Raw genomic sequence first — 25,337 nt, 5'->3', positions numbered from 1 at the left:
ACCAACTTCTAAGACATCTTAAAAGCCTGTACGAACGGCTCTCCCCAGACTTCTTCCCAGCAACATCTTCCGAGCCAGGCTACTCCTCGTAGGGCTTAGTTCTCTGGCCCCTTCACTAGCAATTCCTTGGGGGAGTCCGACCGACTCGGTCCTTCTCTCTTTCTCCTCCTGGACCATAATGCTCCTGAGTTGCTTACCCCTCCTAAGTCCTCACGCTAATCCCAAATGTTCTCTAAGCTTTGGAACCTACCCCGCATTTCAACCTTATTTCTGGAGCCCCTACCACGTTTCGGGCCCTGAGGGTAACAAGACACAGCCTCAGCTCTCAAGGGAGACGGCAGCCCGGGGAGGACTACTGCTAAATAAACAGGAAGTGACAACACAATGTGCTGAGTACGATGACACAGGAAAGTGCAAGGTACCGCGGGACACGATGACCCAGCACGTATCTAGATATGAGAGGTCAAGGGAGGCTTTCTGGAAGGGAAGTGATGTCTGAGCTGAGCTGAGGACAAAGCAGAGGTGTCCAGGTGAAAGGACGAGGTCCTCACTGCGCGGGGACGCGGCGTGCTGCCACTGTTCCGTTCGTTCGAGTGGCCGAAGGGTCTGTTTGAGGAACTGAAAGGCGCTGGGCGCGGGCTGGACGGCAGGGAGGATGCGAGAGGGTGGAAGTGCACAGAGGGAGGAAGAGGAGGAGGAGGAGGCTGGGGCCAGACGGGGCGGAAGGAGCCAGGTCAGAAAGGACTTTTGTCCGTAGTGCTGAGGAGTTTGGACTCTATCCCAAAGCCACCGGGGAGCCACTGCAGGGCTTTAATGAAAGGAAAAACAAGTACCACAAGTGGGCAAGTGAAACTACAAAACCTCAAACGAGAATTGTTGATCTCAGGAGAATAAAACCACCCTCGAGACTGAGCCACACGGTCTCAGTGCCGCAGGGCTTCCCAGGCGGGACTCGGCGGGGAGCACCCCGCGCAGCAGGGGAGGAGAGTGCGGGCTTTTCCCGGCGAGCCTGCAGGGGACAGGCCAGAGAGTCCTGCGATGCCGGGATTCGCAGAGCGCTTTGAGACGCCAAAAATTCGTCTCATCACGTCATCGGGCAAAATGGACGTTCCGGGAGCCAAGGCCATGTTTATCCTATAGTTTCAGAAGACCTGGACGTGGCCCCCCGCACCCCATTCTCTCAGAAACAGTCTGAATGAAGCACAGAAGGAGGGACAAGGCCATGGGGAGAGCACACTGCTGACGCGAGTTCTCCCTCTTCCCCAGCCCGGTATCACACAGACGGAACATGGCCCTTCTTCCTCCCTGCTCTTCCCCAGCGCCCATGCTCAGAGAAACCCCCCATGGGTGCAGTCCAACCCCTTCATCCCAGCCTCCCAGCCTTGCCCTGCCACCTCCCCCAAGCTCCACCCTAGCTTCTAAAGAGCGTTTGTGCCTCTGCTAGCCTTCATCATACACTGTTATTTTTACACAGGTAATTGGGCTGGGGGCTGTCTCTCCCCCTCTACATTTTAAACTTATGAACAAAGAGCCATGTTTCTTATCTCTGCTGCCTATTCAGTGCTTTACCCACAATGTGTGCCAAATAAAGTCTTACTGAATTGAACTGATTACCCTGGTCCTTTCTTCCTTGTTCCGCTGCTAATAATTCTAGGCTCTAAAAGAAAGGAAATGCTTAAAGATCAATTTAGAAATTTAACCCATTTTGTGGATGTGCTCACAAATCTCAGGTATGTTATTTTGTGGGGAGCTAATCTACTTTTTTTTTTTTAATAGTTGTTTTCTCATCAGTTCCTTAATTTTTTTTTAATTGATGTAGAGTTGACATACAATGTTACATTAGTTTCAGGTGTTGAGTCAACTTACTTTTTATCACTGGGCATGATATCGTTTTCCTTTTTAAAGGTAGATACCAATCACTCATACGTTGCTGGTGGGAATGTAAAATGATACAGCCACCCTAGAAAATAGTTTGGCAGTTTGCTATAACACAAAATATGCAATTACCATATGACCCAGCAATTGCACTCTTGGGCATTTCTTCCAGAGATATGAAAAGTTATGCTCACATAAAAACCTGAACGTAAGTATTTATAGCAGCTTTACTCATAGCTGCAAACAATTAGAAAGAACCAAGATATCCTTCAATGAATAAATGTTTAAACAAACTGGCACATCCACACCATGGAATAAAAAAAGAAAAAATGAACTACTGATACACACAACTTGGAGGGACCTCAAGGGTATTATGCAGAGTGTTTTTTTTTTTTTTTAAAGTCAGCCTCAAACAGTTATATGCTATGTCTATTCTAGTAACATTCTTGAAATGACAAAAATATAGAGATGGAGAAGAGTTTAGTAATTGCCAGAGGCTAGAGACTTGGGGGAGGGAAAGGCGGGGGGAGGTGCGGAAGGGAAGAGGGTATGGGCATAAAATAGCAACTCAGGGGATCCTTGTGGTAATGGAACTGTTCTATATTTACACGTGTGATAAAATTAGATAGAACCCACACACACACACACACACCCCCAAGTGCATGTGACACTGGTGAAATTTGAATAAGGTGGGTGGATTGTAACCACAGCAACTTTCTGGTTTTGATACTGCTTTCTAGTTACAGACCATGTTACCTTCGGGAGAAGCTGCATGAAGGGTGCCCTGGGATCTCCCTGTACAGTTTTTGCAACATCCTGTGGATCTACAGTTACTTTTTAAAGAAAGTAGACACCAAAAGCAGATGCACCTTCCACTGAATCAAACTGCCCATCTTCTTGGATTTGTAAAAAGAATATGTGGTATATATACACAATGGAATACTACCGTTAAAAAAAAAAAAATGAGATCTTGCCATTTGCAACAACATGGATGGACCTAGAGGGTATTATGGTAAGTGAAAGAAGTCAGACAAATACCATATGATTTCACTTCTATGTAGAATCTAAAAAACAAAACAAACAGACTCTTAAATACAGAGAACAAACTGGTGGTTGCCAGAGGGGAGGTGGGTGGAGGGTGGGTGAAACAGACAAAGGGGATTAAAAGGCACACACTTCCAGTTAAGTAAGTTAAATAAAAATAAGTTAAATAAAAAATAAATAAGTCAGGGAGATGCAAAGCACAGCATAGGCAATATAGTCAGTAATACTGCAATAACCTGGTATGGTGACAGGTGACAGCTGCACTTACCGAGGTGAGCACTGAGTCATGTACAGAATTGTTGAATTACTATGTCATACACCTGAAACTAATATAGCATTGTGTATTAATTTATACTTCAATTAAAAATAATGATAATTAGGGGATGCCTGGGTGGCTCCGTCGGTTAAGCATCCGACTCTTGGTTTCTGCTCAGGTCACAGTCTCGGGGTGGTGAGATCGAGCCCTGCGTCGTGCTCCATGCTCAGCAGGGAGTCTCCTGGAGACTTTCTCTCTCCCTCTGCACCCCCCTCCCCGTGCTCATGCTCTCTGTCTCAAAATAAATAAATAAAATCTTAAAAAAGTAATGATAAACAAAGCCCCCAAAACCAGGATGTTCTTTTTTCGGTTTCAGTTTTTAAGTAGGTTAGATCCCAACGCTCCCCAAACAATCACAATCAGTCCTTCCCCCACACGTCTCCCATACACACTCACCAATAGTAGAGAGTATAGTTGGTGTCTGGACTTGTATTCCTTCCAGGGAGCCAAGTACACTTCATGTAGCTCAGGTTGTGCCAAACGCATTGTAGTTCAGTCACAGCAGACTCGGGATCACCTAGAAGACCCAGCCAAGGGTTTAGGATGCTTCTTTCCCTGTGAGCCAAACCCGCCAAACCCTCTGGGGCATGAGGGATGGTGAGAGTGTTTTACCAGAAAGCCAATTCCTAATTTCTCATACCATTTTACCCAGAAGGCACCCAGGATGGAGAAAACCCAAATCTAACTTGTTACAACTTTCTCTCTCACCTCCAGATCCCAAGAAAATATCTTTACTATCACTGAGGGACCCTAACTTTGTATTCCTAACTGGAGAGAGTGTTTCATGGTCAAATAATATTTCAGTGGTAGGAAATGAGTATGGCATTCCTAAAGGAGTGTGAAAACACAAACAACCCATATATCTACCTGTCTTTAAAGAAAACAAGTCTATTGAGTTAAAATTTACCTTCCTGTCTTTTGACCAATACTAACACATGTTGTTTTTTTAAAGACGAAACAAACATTCTTCCTGAAGCAGCTTGGGGGAAAGTCAGCATTAATACAACTCTTGGTAGTTGTTTACTGTGTGTTAAGACTTTAGGAGCCATATAATCTTTATCATCTGAAATCCCTACCTTTATAATATAGCCTTTTGAGTTAAGGCATCATGTCCGGATTCTTGAAGGAGTATTATCCAGGGGCATCATCAACCATTTTAATGTCATAGTACAATTTAGGCTTTTTCGTATTATTTATTAAACTTCTAAAGAAATGAGAATGGGGCGGTAAGTTGTTTCAAACCAGGCTCCCAGCCTTGTGGCAGTACTGAATTTTATAGTTTTACAAATGGGACTTCATATACTTCTGATCCGTGCAAGGCAGGTAGAGGGAAAGGCCTGGAGAACGGGCCACATAGTGCTAAGGTTTGGAAGTGGGAGAGATGGGACCCTCCAAACAAGGGGCAACATGGGATTACTAGATGATACGCATGCAGCCTTTACGCATTGCCGGGCGCTGTTCTAAGCCCCTCGCCTAGACTGACTTCTGTAACCCTTTCGACAGTCCTGGGAGGCAGGTGCTATCATCAAGCCCATTTTACAGCTGAGCAAAGCGAAGTAGGGAGGGGCTAAGTCGTCTGCTCAAGGTCACGCAGCTGTTCCCTGGCAGCACTGCGACTTAAGCGTGGACATCCAGGCTCCAGGAGCCCTGCCCTCCATCAGGATAAGCTCCTCCCTGCACGCAGCCCAAGAGCCAGCAGGACCTGGGTGATGGGCAGGAAGGGGCCTGGGGGCCAAGGCCCAACCTGCCCACGTGGCCACGTTTCCTAGGGCTCGTCCTGAACTGGAGCTAGGCCAGCAGGCCCGTTTTCCTTTTCTAACATCTTTCCCCCAATACATCTTGTCTATCAAGCTAATCTTTCTGTCGAATGAGGAAGACAGTATTGGGGGGTTTTCTTAAGGCACTGGACCTGTAATCTGAAGACCTAGAGCAACCCACTCAGTTCCTTTCTTGCTCATAAAATGGGGCGGGGTAATAATCCATGCCTTGCTCGCTTCGCAAGATAAGCTTCTGAGGCTCAATTTAGGGGAGGATGTCTATATGTGTACATCACATGCCGAGTGATTAAATGCTCTAGAACTCTGAGGCACAGTTAGTCAAGTCGTGAGCACCTCGAAGGCAGGGACGTCCTCGTATTTATCACCTAGTACACGTGCCTGGAACTTATCAGACTCAGCAAATATTTGAAAACTGAATGAATTAACGAACACTGAACATAAACATATGGATAATTTGCCTTTCTCCCCCATGTACCAACAAACAGTGCTTTCGCTGGTTACCTTCCGGGGGCGGGGTGCACTTCTCCACCAAAATGCTAGGATTGTCACTTTCATTGGTGCTGCACTGGGACCCCACTTGCAGACAAATCCTCTCGTTCAGGGGCACTTCTTTTGAACGATGAGTTTCAGGAGCAATTTTCTAAGGTTCGGAAATTGTAAAAAGGTATTGCTCTAGCAAACATATAGCAAAACACTTAGGTAATAAAACATGAGCATGTTCAAATGTGTAAAAAAAAAAAAAAAAAGGGAAGGTTATCAGATGGCACAGGTCAGCGACTCTCAACCTCGGTGATTTTGCTCTCCCTGCCCCCAGCCCCAATCCCGGGACCGTGCTTGACTGTCACAGCTTAGGAGGGCGCAGCCACTGGCATGTGGTAGGCAGATGCCAAGGATGCTACTGAACATGCCTCGGTGCCCAGGACAGCTTTCCCTCCCCCTATAGCAAAGAATTAGCCTGCACCAAATGGCAGTGGTGCCACCGTTGAGAAACCCTGGTATAGATAAAAGACAATTTCCCACATTTTAAATGTATAAACATCATGACATTTGCCTATAAACCTACCATGCTAACACATCAACTGTCTAAAAGCAATTTTAAAGGAAACACAGTAAGATTAGCAAAATTAAATTCCTAGGGGCACCTGGGTGGCACAAACGGTTAAGCGTCTATTGGTTTCGGCTCAGGTCGTGGTCTCCGGGTCGTGAGATCGAGCCCCACATCGGGCTCCGCGCTCAGCATGGAGTCTGCTTGGGTTTCTTTCTCCCTCTCTCTCTGCCCCTCCTCCTTGTGCTCCCTCTCTCTCCCTCTCTCTCCCTCAAAATAAATAAATCTTTAAAAAAATTCATTTCCTAACTAGATGCAGTATACTATCAAGATCAAGGTAAAAACTGCTTTAAGAATCCAGTAATCCGGGGCGCCTGGGGGGCTCAGTCGTTGGGCATCTGCCTTTGGCTCAGGTCGTGGTCCCGGGGTCCTGGGATCGAGCCCCGCATCGGGCTCCCTGCTCGGCGGGAAGCCTGCTTCTCCCTCTCCCACTCCCCCTGCTTGTGTTCCCTCTCTCGCGGTGTCTCTCTCTGTCAAATAAATAAAATCTTAAAAAAAAAAAAATCCAGTAATCCTGGTCACTTCTGAGGACAGAAAGTAAAGGAGGCCCTGAGGACCAAAGAGAGACGTCATTAAACATCTTTCTGCACTGTTTGACCATTCTGACTACCTCACACAAACACAGAAATTTTAAACGTTGCTATATGCACTGAGTATACCACACTCTTATTCTGAAAAGTAGATGGGCTTGTGGAACTACAGAAAGCCAACTTATAGACGGCATACAGATACAAATCACAAATCTGGTCAGTATGACTCAGAATAATGAGATTAGAGGGCTCTTTAGGAAATTAACATTTCCCAAACGGACAGAGTTGGATTAAGAATGAAGCTGCTTTTAATCAGAGCTCCAAGGAGCTTCCTGTTTTGCAATGGTTTCTGACTCAAGTTGGAGATAGCATTTCCTTTTATATACGTGCTGATGGCCCTGAAGGGGAAGATTTGTCACATTTACCTCTATCTGCCCCCCTAAGGAGCTACTCTGCCATTTCCCATGCCTGAGGTCAGCTGAGCATGGGGGCAACTGTGAGATACTCCCAAAACCAAGACATAAGGATGCTCTGAGAGAGGTAGCTAGCAAACCAACAATTAATGAATCATAGCAAAGACATGAAAAAAAGTCACGTTAGAGAGACTGAATATCTCTTAGGCCCAGGCAAGACAGCACTCTGAAAAGGGAGCCAGCTGGTCAGCTCTGAAGAAAAGACAAACAAAGGTGTGTGAGCAAACTTCTGGCAGGGAGAAAAGAGGGGGATTTGGGCCCATAGACAATGAGTACTTCTGTCCACTGGCAAAGCTATGCCTACCTTCAATGAGACCTCTAGCTACTCTTAGCCAAGTACATTTGCACAACTAATTTCCGATTCCTTCACAAGAAACCTACTTATCATTTGGCTTTCTATATAGTTGCTGCCTACAGGGATGGAACACACTAGTTACGCCAACAGAAAGCTTTCTAGAATGTTTTTTCACCGTGACAGTTCTTGTGGCAAAGTAAGGAACTGGCCCTTGAGAGATGAATGTGTGCTGAGGAAATGAGGGTTCTCAGCCTGTGAAAGTGAAGACCAGCCCCAGGATCACGGTAACGGTGGCACAAAAGTTCCAAGTGCAAATTTCACCGTCACAATTTTACTAAGCTCAAGTCCTATATACCCCTGAAGGAGCCACCCTGACCCAAGGATCCTTGATAATTCTTGTTTGGAAGCAGCCTCTGTTCTCTGAAGATACCAGGTGGAACATGTATGGTTAAATGCCATAAATTAGAATCATCATGGGAAAAACCCCAGTTCTCTTATTATATTAGATACCGTTCCAGTGAGAAGGCTGAGGAATTTTATTACACAGAGATTTTTATTATAATCAAATTTTTTAAATAAAAAAAATACTTTAGTACTTAATCTGAACCTTGTCCTTGGGGGCATATAAATAAAAACTGAGAGGGGCGCCTGGGTGGCTCAGTCGATGGGCGTCTGCCTTCGGCTCAGGTCATGATCCCAGGGTCCTGGGATCGAGCCCTGCATCGGGCTCCCTGCTCCGCAGGAAGTCTGCTTCTCCCTCTCCCGCTCCCCCTGCTTGTGTTCCCCCTCTCGCTGTGTCTCTCTCTGTCAAATAAATAAATAAAATCTTTAAAATAATAATAATAATAATAACAACTGAGAAAAGAGACAGTGGGGGAAAAACAAAATCATTTTTAAAAATCTCTTTCAGGGGCGCCTGGGTGGCTCAGTCGGTGAAGCGACTGCCTTCGGCTCAGGTCATGATCTCAGGGTCCTGGGATCAAGCCCCACACCAGACTCCCTGCTCATAGGGAGCTTGCTTCTCCCTCTCCCTCTGCCGCTCCCCCTGCTTGTGCTTTCTCTCTCTCTCTCTCTCAAATAAATAAAATCTTTAAAAAAAAACTCTTTCAAAGTTTAAGGTAAACAATATTAAACTGGCATGAAAAAAAGGAGAAACCCCAGTTGTCAATGATCACCAAGTCCAGCACGTCTCTATCAGACAAGGAACTAAATTCCTCCCGGCAGATCTTGATGAGATAAGGCTGATGGCTCCCACGTGACTTTCGGCTGTGGTGACTCATTCCCCTGGTAGCTGCTGTAGGACACTCTGCTCCACCCCTTGGGGAATCTGGGCTTCTTTGAAAATTTATCAAAAACCAAGGCCAGGGCGCCTGGGTGGCTCAGTTGGTTAAGCGACTGCCTTCGGCTCAGGTCATGATCCTGGAGTCCCGGGATCGACTCCCGCATCGGACTCCCTGCTCAGCAGGGAGCCTGCTTCTCCCTCTGACCCTCCCCCCTCTCATGTGCTCTCCCTCTCTCATTCTCTCTGTCTCAAATAAATAAATAAAATCTTTAAAAAAAAAAAAAAAAAAAAAAAAAACAACCAAGGCCAGAGTCCTGAACTGGTCCCTCCCTGCTCAGGACCAATGTTCATTTGGCTGGATCACACCTTTCCCAATTCCAGATTCCTTTCTCAGTAGAAAAAGAGAGTTGGACTCAGCTCCTGCCTCTCTGGATGCCTGGATGGAGCAATAGCTAAATTTATTCACCTAGTGAGACTTGCTATCTCTGGGTGATAAAAGCGATCTAATCTGATGCCAAAGCACATAAATCAACATTCTTTTTAACAACAACAAGCCAAAAAACAAAAACAAAATCAAAACTTGATGCCAGATCCTCCTACTTGCCAGATTGGGAAACTAGTAGATATCGCTAAAACAATGGTGGAGGGCAGCCACTTAAAACTGACCTTGTGTTTTTATTTTTTATTTATTTGACAGAGAGAGACACAGCGAGAGAGGGAACACAAGCAGGGGGAGTGGGAGAGGGAGAAGCAGGATTCCTGCTGAGCAGGGAGCCCGACGCTGGGCTCGATCCCAGGATCTGGGATCATGACCTGAGCCAAAGGCAGCTGCTTACTGACTGACCCACCCAGGCGCCCCTGGCCTTGTATTTTTAAAAAATCATCTATGAATCCCTATCTCTCGTGTTAATGGTCCTCCAATTCGAAGATTGAAAATGACCTCAAGGGTTTATCTCATTTAGCAACTTAGGATCTTTAGATGGTCGCATAAGCCCCCCTAACATGTACAAATTATCCGAAAGCCGTTCCTTCAATATGCTTCAAAGCACATATACGCCCCAGTTTTGTCTGATGATGGCAATGCTTTGTCTAAAGGATGGAAAGGGGAAAAGGAAATCACTCCTGCCGTTCACGGTCAGCCTCAGGATTATAAACTTCAAAAGGTTGGCCAGGAAATCTCCCATCATTGATTACAAGGGATAATCCGTGTTTATCACGAGTGGACAGCCATGAACACTGTCAAATGGCTGGAATATAAAGGAGCAGGCCTTAGGCAGAGGTCTCCCTTCGTGGTCTCCATCTGGTCTCCTCAGGGGCAAAATGGAGGGTAATATTAGGTTGAACCATATGACCTAAAAAAGCAACAATTTCACGTGATTCAACTTAACAATAATAATAAAAGCTGACAATTATTGAACGTTAACGTGGTGCCAGATGCGTTACAAACATCATCTCCTTGAATACGCGCACCATTCACACAAAGTAGGTCCTACCCCAGCATTCTACAAACAAGGAACTGGAAGCTCAGAGAGGTTAAGTGACTTGCTCAGCCTCCTAAAGCTACTTTCAAGTCTAAATGTCTGTATCTACACTGTGGAATGAGCCCCATTTCTAGGCTAAACTACCATCATGTCTACCTGATCGATCCTCGGGTGTGCTTGGCTGCCTAAATGAATGTGGACCTGTTAGGAAAAAAAGGTGACCTCTCCTCAGTTTCAATGAGATACTTAGGTGAAGGACTTCAAGGTCTTTCCCAGAATTTCTCAAGGCTGAACTAGGAAAGTGGCCACCAAGAATCCAAATGCCTATGGCCCCTCCTTAGGAACAAGAGGAAGCCAACAGTGTGAAAAGGGGAACTCAACTCCTGAAAGCATTACAGGCTTCTTTTTGCGTCGACAGCATCTCTTTTTTTGTTTGTTTGCTTTTATTTAATTGAAGTATAGTTGACCTACAATGTGATATTAGTTTCCGGTGCACAACATAGTGATTTGACATTTATATACCTTACCCGGTGATCCCCGTGATAAGTCTAGTTACCAACTGCCACCACACAAAGTTATTACAATATTATTGGCTATATTCTCTATGCTGTACTTTTCATCTCCATGACTTATTTATTTTATAACTGAAAGTTTGAATGACTTAATTCCCTTCACCTACTTCACCCATCCTCCATCCCCTGCAACCATCAGTTTGTTCTCTGTATCTGTGAATCTGTTTCAGTTTGGTTTTGTTTGTTCCTTTTGTTTTTCAGATTCCACATGAGAGAAATCATATGGTATTTGTCTTTGGTTCCATCCATGTTGTCACAAATGGCCACATTTCATTCTTTTTTATGGCTGAGTAATATTATATACATATAATATGTGTATATATATATATATATATATACACATCTTTATCCATTCATCTATCCATCTATCAGTAGACACTTAGGTTGTTGCTTCTATCCCTTGGCTATTGGAAATTGGCCATTGTAAATAATGCTGCAATAAACACAGGCGTGCGTGTATCTTTTTAAATGAGTGTTTTCATTTTCTTCAGGTAAATACCCAGAAGTGGAATTGCTAGATCATAGGGCAGTTCTATTTTTAATTTTTTTTTTTTAGATTTATTTATTTATTTATTTATTTGAGAGGGAATGAGAGAGAGAGCAAGCACATGAGAGGGGGGAGGGTCAGAGGGAGAAGCAGACTCCCCGCCGAGCAGGGAGCCCGATGCGGGACTCGATCCAGGGACTCCAGGATCATGACCTGAGCCGAAGGCAGTCGCCCAACCAACTGAGCCACCCAGGCGCCCCCTATTTTTAATTTTTTGAGGAACCTCCATATTGTTTTCCATAGCGGCTGTACCAATTTACATTCCCACCAATGGTGCAAGAGGGTTCCCTTGTCTCCACATCCTCGCCAACACTTGATATTTCTTGTCCTTTTTTTCCTAAGATTTTGTTATTAAGTAATCTCTACAGCCAATGTGGGGCTCAAACTTACAACCCCGAGATCAAGAGTTGCATGCTCCACTGACTGAGCCAGCCAGATACCCCAATATTTCTTGTCTTTTTGATACTAGTCATCCAGACAGGTATGAGGTGATTTATGTAATTGTGGTTTTGATTTATATTTCCCCAACGATGAGTGATGCTGAGCATCTTTTCACATGTCTGGTGGCCATCTGTACATCTTCTTTGGAAAAATGTCTAGTCAGGTTTAGAGAACCTCCTTTAAAATGCAAATACTTCGGGCGCCTGGGTGGCTCAGTTGGTTGAGTGACTGCCTTCGGCTCAGGTCATGATCCTGGAGTCCCAGGATCGAGTCCCGCATCGGGCTCCCTGCTTGGCAGGGAGTCTGTTTCTCCCTCTGACCCTCCTCCCTCTCATGCTCTCTGTCTCCCATTCTCTCTCTCAGATAAATAAATAAAAAATCTTAAAAAAAAAATGCAAATACTTCTGGGGTGCCTGGGTGGCTCAGTCGGTTAAACTGCCAACTCTTGATTTTGGCTCAGGTCATGATCTCGGGGTCCTGGGATTGAGTCTCCTGTCGGGTTCCATGCTCAGTAGGGAGTCAGCTTGAGATTCTCTCTCCCTCTCCCTCTGCCCCTCCCCACTGCACTCTCTCTCTCTCTAAAATAAATAAATCTTTACAAAAATTAAGAATAAATAAAATGCAAATACTCCTGAGTAGCCTCAATTCTTCATCAGCGAACACCTGAGCCACAATTAACACCTCAGCAGAAAAGGGGCAAGAAAGGCAGATTAGCAAGTTTCCCTCAAGAGGAAGAACCTTTTCCATCCTCGCTTTATTAAGCTTTCACATACATTATTTGCCGTGTCCCAGCAAGCCAGGGAAGTGAGTAAAGCCATACTTTACACAGCAGGAAACTAAGGCTCAGAGAGGTTAGGTAACTCGCCCAGGCCACAGAGATAGCTGAGTGGTCCGCCAACTAGAACCCAGTTCTCCTGACTCTCCCTGCCGCCGAGCTGCATGAATTTGCTGATCTCGAAATTCACTGAGCCAAAGCCCTGTCACTAATAACAACTTCTCATTCAGCCTCCTCACAATCCTGGACAAATTCAACCCCAAATGTCCCTGACCTCCCCCTTCACTGAAAGAAGGCATAAAGATATAAAACAGTTTTGGACAGATGATCTGATGCTTTGAAGAACCTGTCAATTAGAAGGGGCTTCAAACCAATCAGGCCCGAGCGAAAATTCCGTTGAATAAGACTATCATAAGGAATCTGAAATGATCCAGTCCCGTTAACAAAAATTCACGTATGCCCGTTGACCACATCTGACTGGGAAGGCTGAATGTTCCCCTCATTTTTCCTCAGGCATCGGGAAACCTAGTCAAGCCTATCTGCCACAGACGTCTTATTTTTTCACTTGCCATGCGGCCATTTACTCTTGCGTTGCATGGTTCCTGCATATCTGTGTGCATGTCGTTAGCAAGACGGTGAACGTGAAAGCTCCCTGAGAAACCGGAAGTGTGGTCTACATACGAGGCTACAGGCAGGAACACGGGAACACAGTTTAACATAATTATCTGTTCAGTGCCTAGTAGACAAAAGATATCTGGTAGTTCCTAACAGAGTAATCTCATCGCATTTGACTATCAGATAATGAGCAAATATTTTCAAATGTTTAAATGCTCAGTTTTTTTCCAACAGTCTTTTCAGCCATTTTCCCAGGTAAAATTGGGACACGACCCAAAACAAAATTCCCACTTTGAAGTAAGATTGGAATTCCGTTTATTCTTGGCTCCAATTCATAGTGTTCACTTTACCTCGTCAATGCAATACGTTCCAGAACACTTACCTTATCCTGCTTGTTGTCAAAATGACTAAAATACCGTAAGGTGCAATTCGGGCTGGCTCTCTCAGGAGGATCCCATGTCCAGATGACCGTGCAGAGGTTTTCAACAGAAACACTCAGATTTGTCACAGGTGGCTGCGTTTCTGCTCAAATCAAGCACAAGAAATAAATTTAGCAACATCAGCCAGTGCTTTTCAGTGGGCCACGTGAGCCATTCCTCCCAGTCCTAGAGGCCAAGAACACTAAAACTGAGTTAACCACAGCTAACATTTATTGAGCCAGGCACTGTTCTAAGTACTCTCCCCACTAATCCACTGGCTCCTCACAACCATCTGGCGAGATAGGGACTATCAACCTCATCTTAAAGATGAAATGACGGAGGTCAAGAACCATGAGTCACTTGCCCCATGTCCCATAGCTCATAAACGCCAGAGTCGGGATACAGACCCAGAAAGTGTGCCTCCAGGGCCACATTCTGAATTACTTGCTATAGTGTGGACACAGGGAAGAGTATAGTCTTAAATTTCCGCTTCCTTCCTGCAGGAATTTGGGGTTCCCTATGCTTGGGACCTACACCTCACTCGACAGAGCCACGTCAATCTCAGCAGTTCTGTGCGTGAGTTTAAGCAGCATATCTTTTCCTCATGCTTGCTAACGTGACCTGGTAACAGTTTTTAGAACTTTTCCAAAGAAGTCCTGAAAGAGATTTAAGAGTCCTTGTTGTTCCCTTGAGGTCTGACAATAAACAGCTGGGACTGTAGCCTTGACTAATCTGAAGAGGGAAGAGAAGAGGAGAAACTGGACCAGTGTCTCAAAAGTATGTTTCATTTGGAGAAAACCCACCACTGCCTCTACCAAATACTTAGTGACGCTACTATTTTGGACCAAGTTCTATCACCAGGGAAAGGAGTTTGCTTCTGCCCAACGCAGGGAAATACATAGAGCAGGGGTTGGGGGAACGAAACATCATCTCAAACTTTGCTGACAGCTCCTGTGACCAGGACTACCAGGACTGTCCCCCAGAAAGTGGATGAGGAGCGTACAGGGACTCTCTGCCCTATCTTTGCAACTTTTTTGTAAATTGAAAATCACTCCAAAATAAAGTTTATTAAATTAAAAAAAAAAAACCCTCCAAATGGTCCAACGTTGCAAGCAATCATTAGTAATTACTTACGAGCCACAGTTGTCTTAATTTGTCAATCCACAGAGCTGTATTTTTTACTCTATGCCAACACTCTGGAGTGCACTGGGCCTCTTACGGGATCTGTAAATACTTATATCATCACCTTCCTCTTTAACTGAACAAAAAATGCCTTTTGTCCCCAAACAGGAGCCCCACAGGCACTACATAGTTGGCATTTCCCCAAACGTCAGTTTTAGTCATAGCAGCCTGCAAAGGCCCTGGACTTTGGGTATTCATTCCCTCTTTCCCAACTCTTCTACCATTAGTTTTTCCACAAGGCTGACCAAAGGCCCAACTGTGGGCAGGAGCAGCCCACAGCAGGACCAGCAGAAGCAGAAAAGTCCTACTGCACTGCATCAAAACCCAGCTAGTGTCTGGAAGCCCCCACGGCTCGGGCAACAGTGCTAACGTAAGGATTCGAAGCAATGACTAGCGAGTACAGCTACTCCATTTTGGTCTTTCTAACATCACGTGGATGAAACTTTGGAAGACAAATCATTTGTCAGCTATGGAGCCTCTAATAAAACCTTTGTTCCGGGGCACCTGGGTGGCTCAGTCGGGTGAACGTCGGACTCTTGGTTTGGGCTCAGGTCATGAGATCGAGCCCCGTGTTGGGCTCCGCGCTCAGCACAGAGTCTGCTTGAGATTCTCTCTCCACCCCTCCCTCCCCCTGCTCTTTCTCTCTCTCTCTCTCTCAAATAACTCTTTAAATAAATAAATAGTACATAAATAATAAAAAAAATAAAAACTTTGTTCCTCCTAAAGACTATAATCTACTTTAGGTGTCTCAGTCTTATTCTCTACTTTCCAGAAACAGAGTGCAGCAAACTTGCTGACGCTCTACCTTCCTACCCCCACACAAAAATTAAAGCTCTGATAATAAAAAATATACTACCTATTTATGGTTCACATAAATCACACTTCAATCTTCAAGACTTATAAAATCTACTTTTTAACCTCAGTATTTTGATAGAACAATAGCCTGCATTATTTCCAATCTCTCCAATGGGTTTATTTTCCCCCCATCTGTTCTGAAGTGCCTTTTAGTCAAATCTTCTAATTGGTTTGCATTTTAGGACTTGTGGCTATCTGCCATCCTTTTTCTCCCCCCCAATGGTTCCTTCCATTTCCCTTGAGATTTTTCTACTTCTTATACTTTAAAATACATGCACGTGCACACACACATACACACACTTGTCCAGAAACTTTAAATACATAATCTCCAAACATTTAGATAGAAATGAATACGTGTGTATATGCATATAACACACTGAGATATGTACATAAATAAGTGGTGACTGTACTTCTTGTAAAGATCTCTGACAGCTCCTCATGTGTAAGACATAATATACTTTCAGTAGAGTGTAGGATTAAGAGCATGGACTCTGGAGCCAGACTGCCTGAGTTCCTGCCCCAGCTCTGCTACTTACTAGCTGGATAGTTACTTAACCTCTCTATGCTCTAGTTTTCTTATATGTAACACAAGGATAAAAATAATAACCCATCAAAAAAGGGTCATTTTGAGGATGAACTGAGTTAATACAGATAAAATGCTCAGAACAGTGCTCGGCCCAAAGCAAGTGCTATGGAAATGTTAGCTATCTACTTTCTTTTTGAAGAAACAAAACAGCTCTCAACAGTTGCTTTGGTTGGCTGTGGAACGTATACGTGCCCGCAGCCTGTGAGACAGAACAAGTTAGACCATTTCTTAGAGGTTGATCACTGCCTTCCGAAAAGGGGAATGGGCAGGCGGGAGGGACTCAAGTGGGTGGCTCCCCCCAACTCAACTTCAGACCTCAAGTGAGTCTGTATGGTCATGAAGCACAGCGTCCCATTCTACTTAGGAACTGACATGGTCCGTGCTCTTTCTAATAAGGCATGTTGCTTAGGGATTCACTTTTGCTCTCCCCTACCCCATTCCAGGAGCTGGCAGCGGCATGCATATTCCGGGAAAAGTTAATCACAACAGTCATACATGAGTCACTGCCTCCTTCCCTTACATCTAGTCAGTCATCAATGTCTGTCCATTTCTTCTTGCAACATCTCTTCTAATCATCCCAATTACACCAGCGTGCTCTGCTGGGCCCCTCGAGGCAGGCTGACCCCAGGTAAGTCCCGGCCCTGGACAGGAGACACTTATAACACATCTTTCTAGCAGACATCTTCAACCCTGGAGCCCTGCATAGCTTTACATTCCAGCGATTCCTGTCACCCGGTCAGGTCTCCCTGCTTGCTTCTCCTCCGCTGTCATGTCCCTCGTGCCGTGCCCCGCTCAGCGCCTTCGTGGGCAAACGAAAACTCTTCCGCCTCGACTGACTTTGCCAACACACCCTCCTGCCAAGCCGGGCTGCTCACTGCCCACAAAGGAACACCCTCTGCCCCCGCACTCCTGCGTCTCTGCTCCTGCTCTTCTCCCCCAACTCGGAAGAATTTCTCCACCCACTCAAATTCCACCCATCCTGAAGGTCTAGCTCAAGTTTTTACCACTTCCCGGCAACTGCCGGCCCTCACGGCTCTCCCTCCTCCGGACGCCTACAGTGCTTACGGTTTGGACCACGCGCTGTGGCCCTTATAAAGCGAGTCTCCAATATACGGTCAGTCACTTCTTAACAGATGACCTGGACATCTGTTCATGGGTCCCAACCAATCCTGCCCTGCTGCTCTGGGAGGTGCCCAGCTCCTCTCCCAGCCAAGGACTCCCCTCCCTTCAACAGAGGGAGGCAGTGAATACAGTGGTCAAGGGCATGAACTCTGGAGTCTGGCCACCGGGACTGGAAGCCTCGCTCCACTCTACCATAACCCACGAGGCCTGGAGCAAGGCTCTTTTTTTTTTTTTAAGATTTTATTTATTTATTCATGAGAGACAGAGAGAGAGAGAGAGAGAGAGAGAGAGAGGCAGAGGGAGAAGCAGGCTCCCAAGGAGCAGAGAGCCTGATGCGGGACTCGATCCCAGGACCCCGAGATCATGACCTGAGCCGAAGGCAGACGCTTAACCATCTGAGCCACCCAGGCGCCCTGGAGCAAGGCTCTTAACCTCACCGTGCCTCAGCTACCTCATATACAAGATGGGACTCACAGCAGCACCTACAGGATAGGTTTTGTGTAAAGACGAAATGAAACAACGTTAAGTGAAAAAACTCACAACACTGCGTGGCACAGAGTATATTAAACACTATAGAATGCTAGTTGTGGTTATTAAGACACGCCACCACGTGGACCAGCAGCCTAAACAGACTAAACAAAGCTGGTAACCTAATCATTTTTATGAACACTGAGAAGCTTAGAGCTAGGAAGAGCCCTTAGAACTTACGGATCAGGTAACTGCCACGTGAGCACAGGGAAATGACTAGCCCAGAGCCCCACAGCTGGGAAATGTCAGAAAACTTAAGTCCCCTGTTTCTTTTTTTTTTCCTTCACCATACCTCCTTGCAATTCTATCAATATTTTTTTAAAAGATTTTATTTATTTATTCGACAGAGAGCACAAGTAGGCAGAGTGGCAGGCAGAGGAAGAGGCAGCCGGACGTGGGGCTCGATCCCAGGACCCCAGGATCATGACCTGAGCCGAAGGCAGCCCCTTTTAACCGACTGAGCCACCCAGGCGCCGCTATCAATATTTTTTCTAATGGGAAAAAAGTTTCTGTATTCTAAGTAACCAAGTTACCAATGAACCGCTGAGACAAAACTGATTAAGTGGGGGGTTGCCGGGCATTATCTAGAAGGCCAGCTGTTGTTACAGCTGTTTGTGTGGGAGTCTGTAGGAGGGAAGGTGTTGGAGCAGGGCGGTGAAAATCAGGAACCCAATGAGTGGGGTGACCCTCAACAAGTCCCTTCCCTTCTCTGCACTGAGCTTCCTCATACGGGTTTAAGAATCCGATCTTGCCGCACGTAGGGGGCGGCAAGGATTATGCTGTACACCCTAAGGCTCTCCGAGAACCCCCAGAGCCTGGCTCAGAGCTCAACAACGCAGACGCTTGAATAATTATTAACTGGAAACTTCAAACCTGCCTCAGGCCTCCACTTTAAATGCCACCTTTTCAGTAAGGGCTTCCCACTTCACCCTATTTATAACGGCAAACCCCTTCCCGGCTTTGTTTTTCTTCCTTGTACTTGGTGCCATCTGACAACCTGATATTTTACTCCCCGCCTCCGCCCGCACCCCCCAACCCCGGGACTCTGCCAATAGCACGGAAGCTGTACAGGGCGGGGCCTGGTCTGTTTCACTCACCCCCAGCGTCCTCAGCCCCTAGACCACCACCTGGCATAGAGCAGCCTGCATACGTTTTGTGGACTGAATCAATAGAGCGCATCAAGATTTCCCAATCAACACTTCAACTTGGGTTTCAAAGCCCAACACACTGGTGGAAATGCAGTGAGCAAATTGTGGGCGTCTGTGTCAATATGGTAATAAAACCTCTCAAATTTGGAGCCACTGTGGTCCCCCGACGTGGCCAGAAGGCCACTCGAGCCGGGAGCTGTCCGTGAGGAAGTCATTCTACTTTTCCCGGTAGAACTCTGCCCGGCTGATTGATGAAAAGCTGCCACACAGGGCGAGGGGTATATGCGAACTCCCTGGAGTACCTTGGCAACTTTCCTGTAAACCGAAAATTATTTCCAAATCTAAGGGCTATTAAAGAAAACAAAAAGGCCTTCACGCCGATGCTGCTCCGGGTTTCCCAAACGGATTTCCCGAACGCCAGAGGAGGCCGTGGCCCCCACGTCCTTTCTCCGCGAGCACCGGGGTCTTCGGGAGCTCCCTTCAACTCCACCCCCGCACTCGACCCGCGAGGTTCCCGGCAAGGAGCCCCGGGGCGATCCCGGCGCGCCCGGACCTCGGTCGCCAACCCCGCCGGTTCCTGGCCCCCTCATCCCCTCCCGGGCGACTTCCCGGGTGCCGACCCGCCGCCCTCGGACACCGCGGCCACTTTTCTCTCCCGCGCCTGGGCCCCGGGCTCCTCGGCTCTTCGCGACGATGCGAGGCAAGTGCGGCGGCGAGTCGTCCCGCTCCGCCGCCGCCGCCACGGCCGCCCGCGACCCGGGAACCCCAGCTCGAACCGGGCGCCGGAGGCTGCGGTCTCCGAGCGCGGGGCGTCGTGAGGCCGGCCCCCCCAACCAGCGCCCTCCCTCGCCGCAGCCCCCGGCCCCCGTCGGCCGCGACCCCAGCCGCCCCCTCGGCCGCCGCCCCGTGCCGGCGGCCAAACTCACCGGTAGGCGCGGCGCCCCCGCCGCCGCCGCCGCCGCCGGCGCACAGCAGCAGCGCCCACAGCCCGCAGAGCCGCGCCGGCCGCTCCATGCAGCCCCTGTCCTCGGAGCCCGGCCGGGCTGCGGGGCTCGGCAGTCTCCGCCTCCTTCGCTCCCTCTCCCACTTCCCGGCTCCGCCGCCCTGGAGACTGGGGGCCGGCGCAGAACGCAAAGGCCGCCCCGCCCACCCGCCGCAGGTAACCCGAGCCGCGAGCCGCGAGCCGCGGGCGTAGGGGGCGGGGCGCCGGGGTCCTCGCGCCTCCCGCGCCTGCCGCGCCTGCGGCGCCTCGCGCCGCGCCACCCCTGGCCCCGCCGCCGCCCCGGCCGCTCCGGAGCCCGGCTCGGCTCGGGCCAGACTGGACTTCCTCGAGCACGTCGCGGCCCAGCCCAGGCGCCCGCCGGTCCCGCCCTCCGCGCGCCCGAGCCAGCCCCGGCCGGCGCCGCCTGTGCGCGCGGAGCTGCGGGACCTGGGTCGCGCCGGGGCTGCCGCCGTCCATCGCCCCCCGCCCCGGGGCCCCGGGTCAGGGCCACCGCCGGGAAGGAGCCGCGGCCTGGGAGTCCGGAGAGGCGGCTCCCAGTCGTCGGCCTCTAAGCCCCTGTTTCCTAAACTCTGACTCCAGCCTTCCTAATCCCAACCCCACCTCCCAGGATGGGCTCGGGGCCCCAGACCTAAGGGGGGACTTAGCAGGGGCGTGTTTGGCGAAAAGGCCGGAAGGTGTATTGGAAAGCTGGCAATACAGAATGTTGAGTCGGGGGGGGAGGGGGAGCAAAATTTTAAATGGGAAGGACGGTGCCATACTATGTCCAGTACTTGCATTCTGAAAAGCACACAACCAGCTTTCTGCATTTTTCTTTTTCACAGGTTTAGAGTCAGACGGTGAGTCAGAAGGACACACAGAAAGTGAGTGACTATGAAGGTCGATGAGGCTGGGGATGGAGGAGAACGGGAACCCCTGTTACTTTCCTATTGCTGCTATAACCAATTACCATAAATGTAGTGATTTGCCACGGGGTTTTTCTTAGAGTTCGGGAGGTCAGAAGTCTCACTGGGCCAAAATCATGGCGTGAGCAGAGCTGTGTTCCTTCTGGAGGTTCTGAGAGAGAAGCAGCAGGGTTTAGCTTCTCCAGGCGGCCCAGGCCACTGCTCAGGTCACTTCTCTGATTCTGACCCTCCTGCCGCCTTTTTTCATTAATAAAAACCTTAGTGATTAGATTGGACCTACCAGATAATCCCCATCTCAGAATCCTTTATTGAATCACATCTACAGAGTCACCTTTGCCATATAAAGTCACGTATTCACCGTTGGCTGGGACTAGGGCATGGACATCTTTGGGGAGGGGCATTATTCTCTCACCACCCCCCCAAAAAGGGTCAGATCTGGATGGATGATGAGACCCACTAACCCAGGTGTATTTTGGTTGAATTAAGCCAATGTGTACACCCGAAATCTGTCGCAAAAAAATATAGCAGTAAAAATGCTGATAACACACCTAGTCTCCAGGCATGGGGATGTTTAACCTACCCGAAACAACGGCCTCACTCTGAGAATTATGGCCCTTGAGTTCAATAAATATTTACTGTCCTTCCAGGAACTGGGGTAGCCCCTAATTAAAAGCAGGCCCTGCCAACAAAGAGCTGCCACCAGTGTGGGGGGGGCTCTCATAAGGGCAAAAGCAAGGAACTGTGGGGCACAAAGAAGGGGCACCTTCTGGGAGAGAAGGAGCAAAGGAGGCTTCCAGGAGGCAGGCCTCCCTGTGCAGAATCTTGAGATAAGTCTTGGCATTCAAGGTTCAGAATCACTCCTTGTCTGCATGTATTACTGAATGATGTAATGTTTATGAAAACACTTTGTAAGCTATGGAAGCTGGTAGAACTGAGAGATATTACTATTATTTCTGAATCCCCTTGCAGATAGGCCAGCCACTTTCTAACCTAAGACCTCACCCCCACCCCCGCTCACATCACCACACACATATATACTTGTTGACATTTGCTATAAACATTATACAGTAAGTTTATAATAACATTTCCAAAACGATTATGTCATCGGCCTTTTACGAAGTCTCCACTTGGAACAGGAGCCCCTGGGGACTGGCTTAGTGCCACCGTGGGCATTGTCTGGCACGGATTGAGGGAGTGCCTAATGAAATGAATAGTAATGGCAGCAAATGGCTAGAAAAATAAGGCTCACGACGGTCGTTAGCCTCCAGAAAAGGTCCCGAGAATTGTGAGAGTTGTGAGGCAAAAGACAAAGGGCAGAGGCATGACCATAAGAGTACTGAGCTGCTGACCATGAGTACAAGTGTTCCAGGCAGGGGTGCCTGGGGGGCTCAGTCGTTAAGCATCTGCCTTTGGCTCGGGTCATGATCCCGGGGTCCTGGGATCGAGCCCTTCATCGGGCTCCCTGCTCCGCGGGACGCCTGCTTCTCCCTCTCCCACTCCCCCTGCTTGTGTTCCCTCTCTCGCTGTGTCTCTCTCTGTCAAATAAACACATAAAATCTTAAAAAAAAACAAAAACAAAAACAAGTGTTCTAGGCAGTCCCACTTCCTCTCTACCCTAAATTTTAAGCCACGTTTAAAAAAAAAAAAAAAGGTTTAGGAATGCTCTCTCTTCAACATCAATCTTTTATTTGTAATTTCCGTGTACTTTTACTCAAAGAGCATCTTAGATTGAATTAGGCCACTGCTCTGGTCTGCGGGAGGATGAAGCCGAAGGGATGGGTTCCCAGGCATTGCAATAAACATCTCTTACTTGGGCTTTGTGTAATCCAAGTCACGATGAGTCCGCATCATGTTTAACTGTAATTCGTAATTCATTGAGCCCCTGACGATTTGGGTGTGAGACTACCGATTGTCTTTCCTTTCGCTTTGGCCCTGAGGTGGCTGGAATTCTGGACTGCCCCAGGTACCTTGGCCGCTCCCATTGGCTTTTTGGATCTTTACCCTTTTCGCTAAGGCTTCCTCCTTTTTTGTGAGTGGAGTTGGGAGAGGGCACAAACAAGAAAATAGTTGGGGAGAAAGAATGATGTTCCTCTTTCCAAAGTCAGCTCTCTTTCCAGCCAGTTAGAAACACCCTCCTGAATTCATCAAGGATGCAGACTTCAGCATATATACCAAGGGCTTAGCTAAGAATTCTGGCCCCTTAGGTAAAAATCTCACAAAGGGTCTTATGCCTTTTATCAGGCCAAAACCGAACAGATACTCACCACCACTGCAGTGAAAAGAAAAAAGGGAAACAGCAAATAGGGAATTTCCCTTCTTCTGACACTAAAGCAATAGGTCCCCACGAGGGTTGATTTGTCCTCTTCAGGAGACATTTAGCAACGTCTGGAGATATTTTTGGTGGTCCCCACTTGGGGTGCGAGGGCGTGCTACTGGTATCTAGTGAGTAGAGGTCAGGGATGCTGCTCAACACCCCACTATGCACAGGACAGCCCCCCCCAACCCCTACAAAGGATTATCCAGCTCAGAATGACCAGAGTGCCAAAGTGGAGAAGTCCTGAGCTAGTGTACTCTTTGTTATATTTGCACTTGGCCCCTATCCATCCATTGTCCTCATGCCCACCAAAAATCAGTGAGAGGTTGACACTCAAAGTATTTAACCTTGACACATTCCTTTCCTGTATCTGGCGTGTGTGGTTTCCCCCGCCCAGCCATCCAGCCACGCAGGGCTTCTATCACAAGACATCTCTCACGTCAGTTCTCCCCCTTCCTCACCTCCACTGGTCTCTTCAGGTCCTTATTGCCTTTTCCTTACAAGGGTCTGCCCTTCTCCCCGCCAGGTGACAAATCTTCCCGATGTGCAGGTCGGATCATTTCACTCCCAGCTCAAGCTTCTTAAAGGGACACCTCCTCCCCTCAAATGCCACAAAAGGTAGTCTTGACTCCTTTGTCTGCCAGCTTGCTTCTTCATGACGGATTCCCCGAATTTCTCACAGTCCCCTCACCAGCCAGGCTCCCCCAGTCACTCCGCGGCCCAGCCCTCTCAGCCAACCGGCCAGCTTTAGGCTCAAAGTCCTTTGCAGGCAGTTTTGTTTGGCCCACATCGTGTTTAAATATATTTGGGTTTAGATACTAAACATGAAAAAAAAAATCAGGAGATTTTGCATGACACCCCGGATTTTCAGCTTCTCTTAAGAAATCAGAAGTTCTGGGGATGCCTGGGTGGCACCGTCAGTTAGGCGCCTGCCTTCAGCTCGGGTCATGATCCTGGGGCCCTGGGATCGAGTCCCGCATCAGGCTCCTTTCTCGGCGGGGAGCCTGCTTCTCCCTCTTCCTCTGCCTGCCGCTCCCCCTGCTTGTGCTCTCTTTCTCTCTGACAAATAAATAAATAAAATCTTTTTTTTTTTTTAAAGAAATGAAGATACCAGAAATTGGGGTAGCATTGGACCTGAGTTCCAGTGCACCAGCGGTCCGCGGGTGCTCATCAGGTGCTGCCACCTTAACAATGGGGCATGTGCTCCCAGTCGGCACAGGCCCGATGCTCCCTGGCCTGGCCTGCTTCCCCCACTTACCACTTGCCTGGCCCCCGTTTGTCACCTCTGATGTTTTCTCCCTACAAACCTACCCTCTTGCTGTTCTCTTTAACCAGAAAGCTTTTCCGTTCCTCCAATGTCACATTTTTTAAGGTTCTTTAACCCCCAAATGCAAAATTCTTTACTCTCTCTCGACAAATGCTTCTACTGTAGCAATTAACAAAGAGGTTTGTGTGCATGTCCTGAGCTGCCCCCAGATTCAAGCTCCTGGAGGCCGGAGACTCTGCCCAGGGTAACTCTCGGATTTTCACCTACGAGGAGCTTTGGGGCAGTAATCTGACTGGAAGGGACGACCACCGGGGGGCTTGTCCTGAAACCATGTGCGTACAGCAAGTGTGGACACGCTTCTCTTACTTAGATTCTGAGTTTGTTTGGGGTGGCTCGAGCAAACACGCTGTCTGGCACCACAGAGAATGTAAAACTGAATGTGACGCGGTCAATGTCAGTGCCATACCACGCTCTCGGGGTCTGGGTTTCGGTGACTTGGAGGTTCTTGCTCTTCCGTAAGTGGTTTTCCTTGCAGGTTTAGTGCAGCTCACTCGGGAGAGTGCTGTTTGCACGGGGGCTCCGGACTGGATCCTCCGGCTTTCGCCTGAGGCTGAGAAGTGTGCTGCTAGGGTATCTGTCGGGGTCAGTGTCCTGAGGCCGATTGATTTCAGGTCTCCAAACTTTACAGTGATTATTAAATTGACTCTTGGATTCAACAGGGCACTCATGTGCTCAGGACCCTCCATGAGCCTCCAAGGCCCTACCCTAACCCCCCTTCTCAGGACGCTCCACCAGCCTCCAAGGCCCTGCCCTACCCCATCTGCTCAGGAGCCTCCACGAGCCCCCAAGGCCCTACCCTAACCCCCCTTCTCAGGACTCTCC

At 48.0% G+C, this 25,337-nt stretch overlaps 1 protein-coding gene and 1 long non-coding RNA gene across 2 annotated transcripts in view; one reads left to right on the top strand and one right to left on the bottom strand.

Moving 5' to 3' along the window:
* Window positions 1-20,138, bottom strand: part of IL13RA1 (interleukin 13 receptor subunit alpha 1) — a 53,199-nt gene extending 33,061 nt beyond the window's left edge. The window contains exons 1-4 of the mRNA XM_035007727.1: window positions 19,896-20,138; window positions 13,512-13,651; window positions 5,515-5,653; window positions 3,632-3,752 (exon numbers count right to left, since the gene is read on the bottom strand). Coding sequence (XP_034863618.1) covers window positions 3,632-3,752; window positions 5,515-5,653; window positions 13,512-13,651; window positions 19,896-19,983 — 488 coding nt within the window. The 5' untranslated portion in view covers window positions 19,984-20,138. The remainder of the gene's footprint in view (window positions 1-3,631; window positions 3,753-5,514; window positions 5,654-13,511; window positions 13,652-19,895) is intronic.
* LOC118012316 overlaps window positions 20,057-25,337 on the top strand; it is a 30,818-nt gene continuing 25,537 nt past the window's right edge. Inside the window, exons 1-4 of the long non-coding RNA XR_004679677.1 lie at window positions 20,057-20,128; window positions 20,794-20,832; window positions 23,715-23,806; window positions 24,288-24,362. This is a non-coding gene — a long non-coding RNA (uncharacterized LOC118012316). The remainder of the gene's footprint in view (window positions 20,129-20,793; window positions 20,833-23,714; window positions 23,807-24,287; window positions 24,363-25,337) is intronic.

Source organism: Mirounga leonina, unplaced genomic scaffold, assembly GCF_011800145.1.
Source record: "Mirounga leonina isolate KUSES-001 unplaced genomic scaffold, KU_Mleo_1.0 Mir_101664, whole genome shotgun sequence".
Classification (NCBI taxonomy): domain Eukaryota; kingdom Metazoa; phylum Chordata; class Mammalia; order Carnivora; family Phocidae; genus Mirounga; species Mirounga leonina.
The sequence above is the reverse complement of the archived record's forward strand: the minus strand, read 5'-3'. Positions and strand labels throughout refer to the sequence as shown.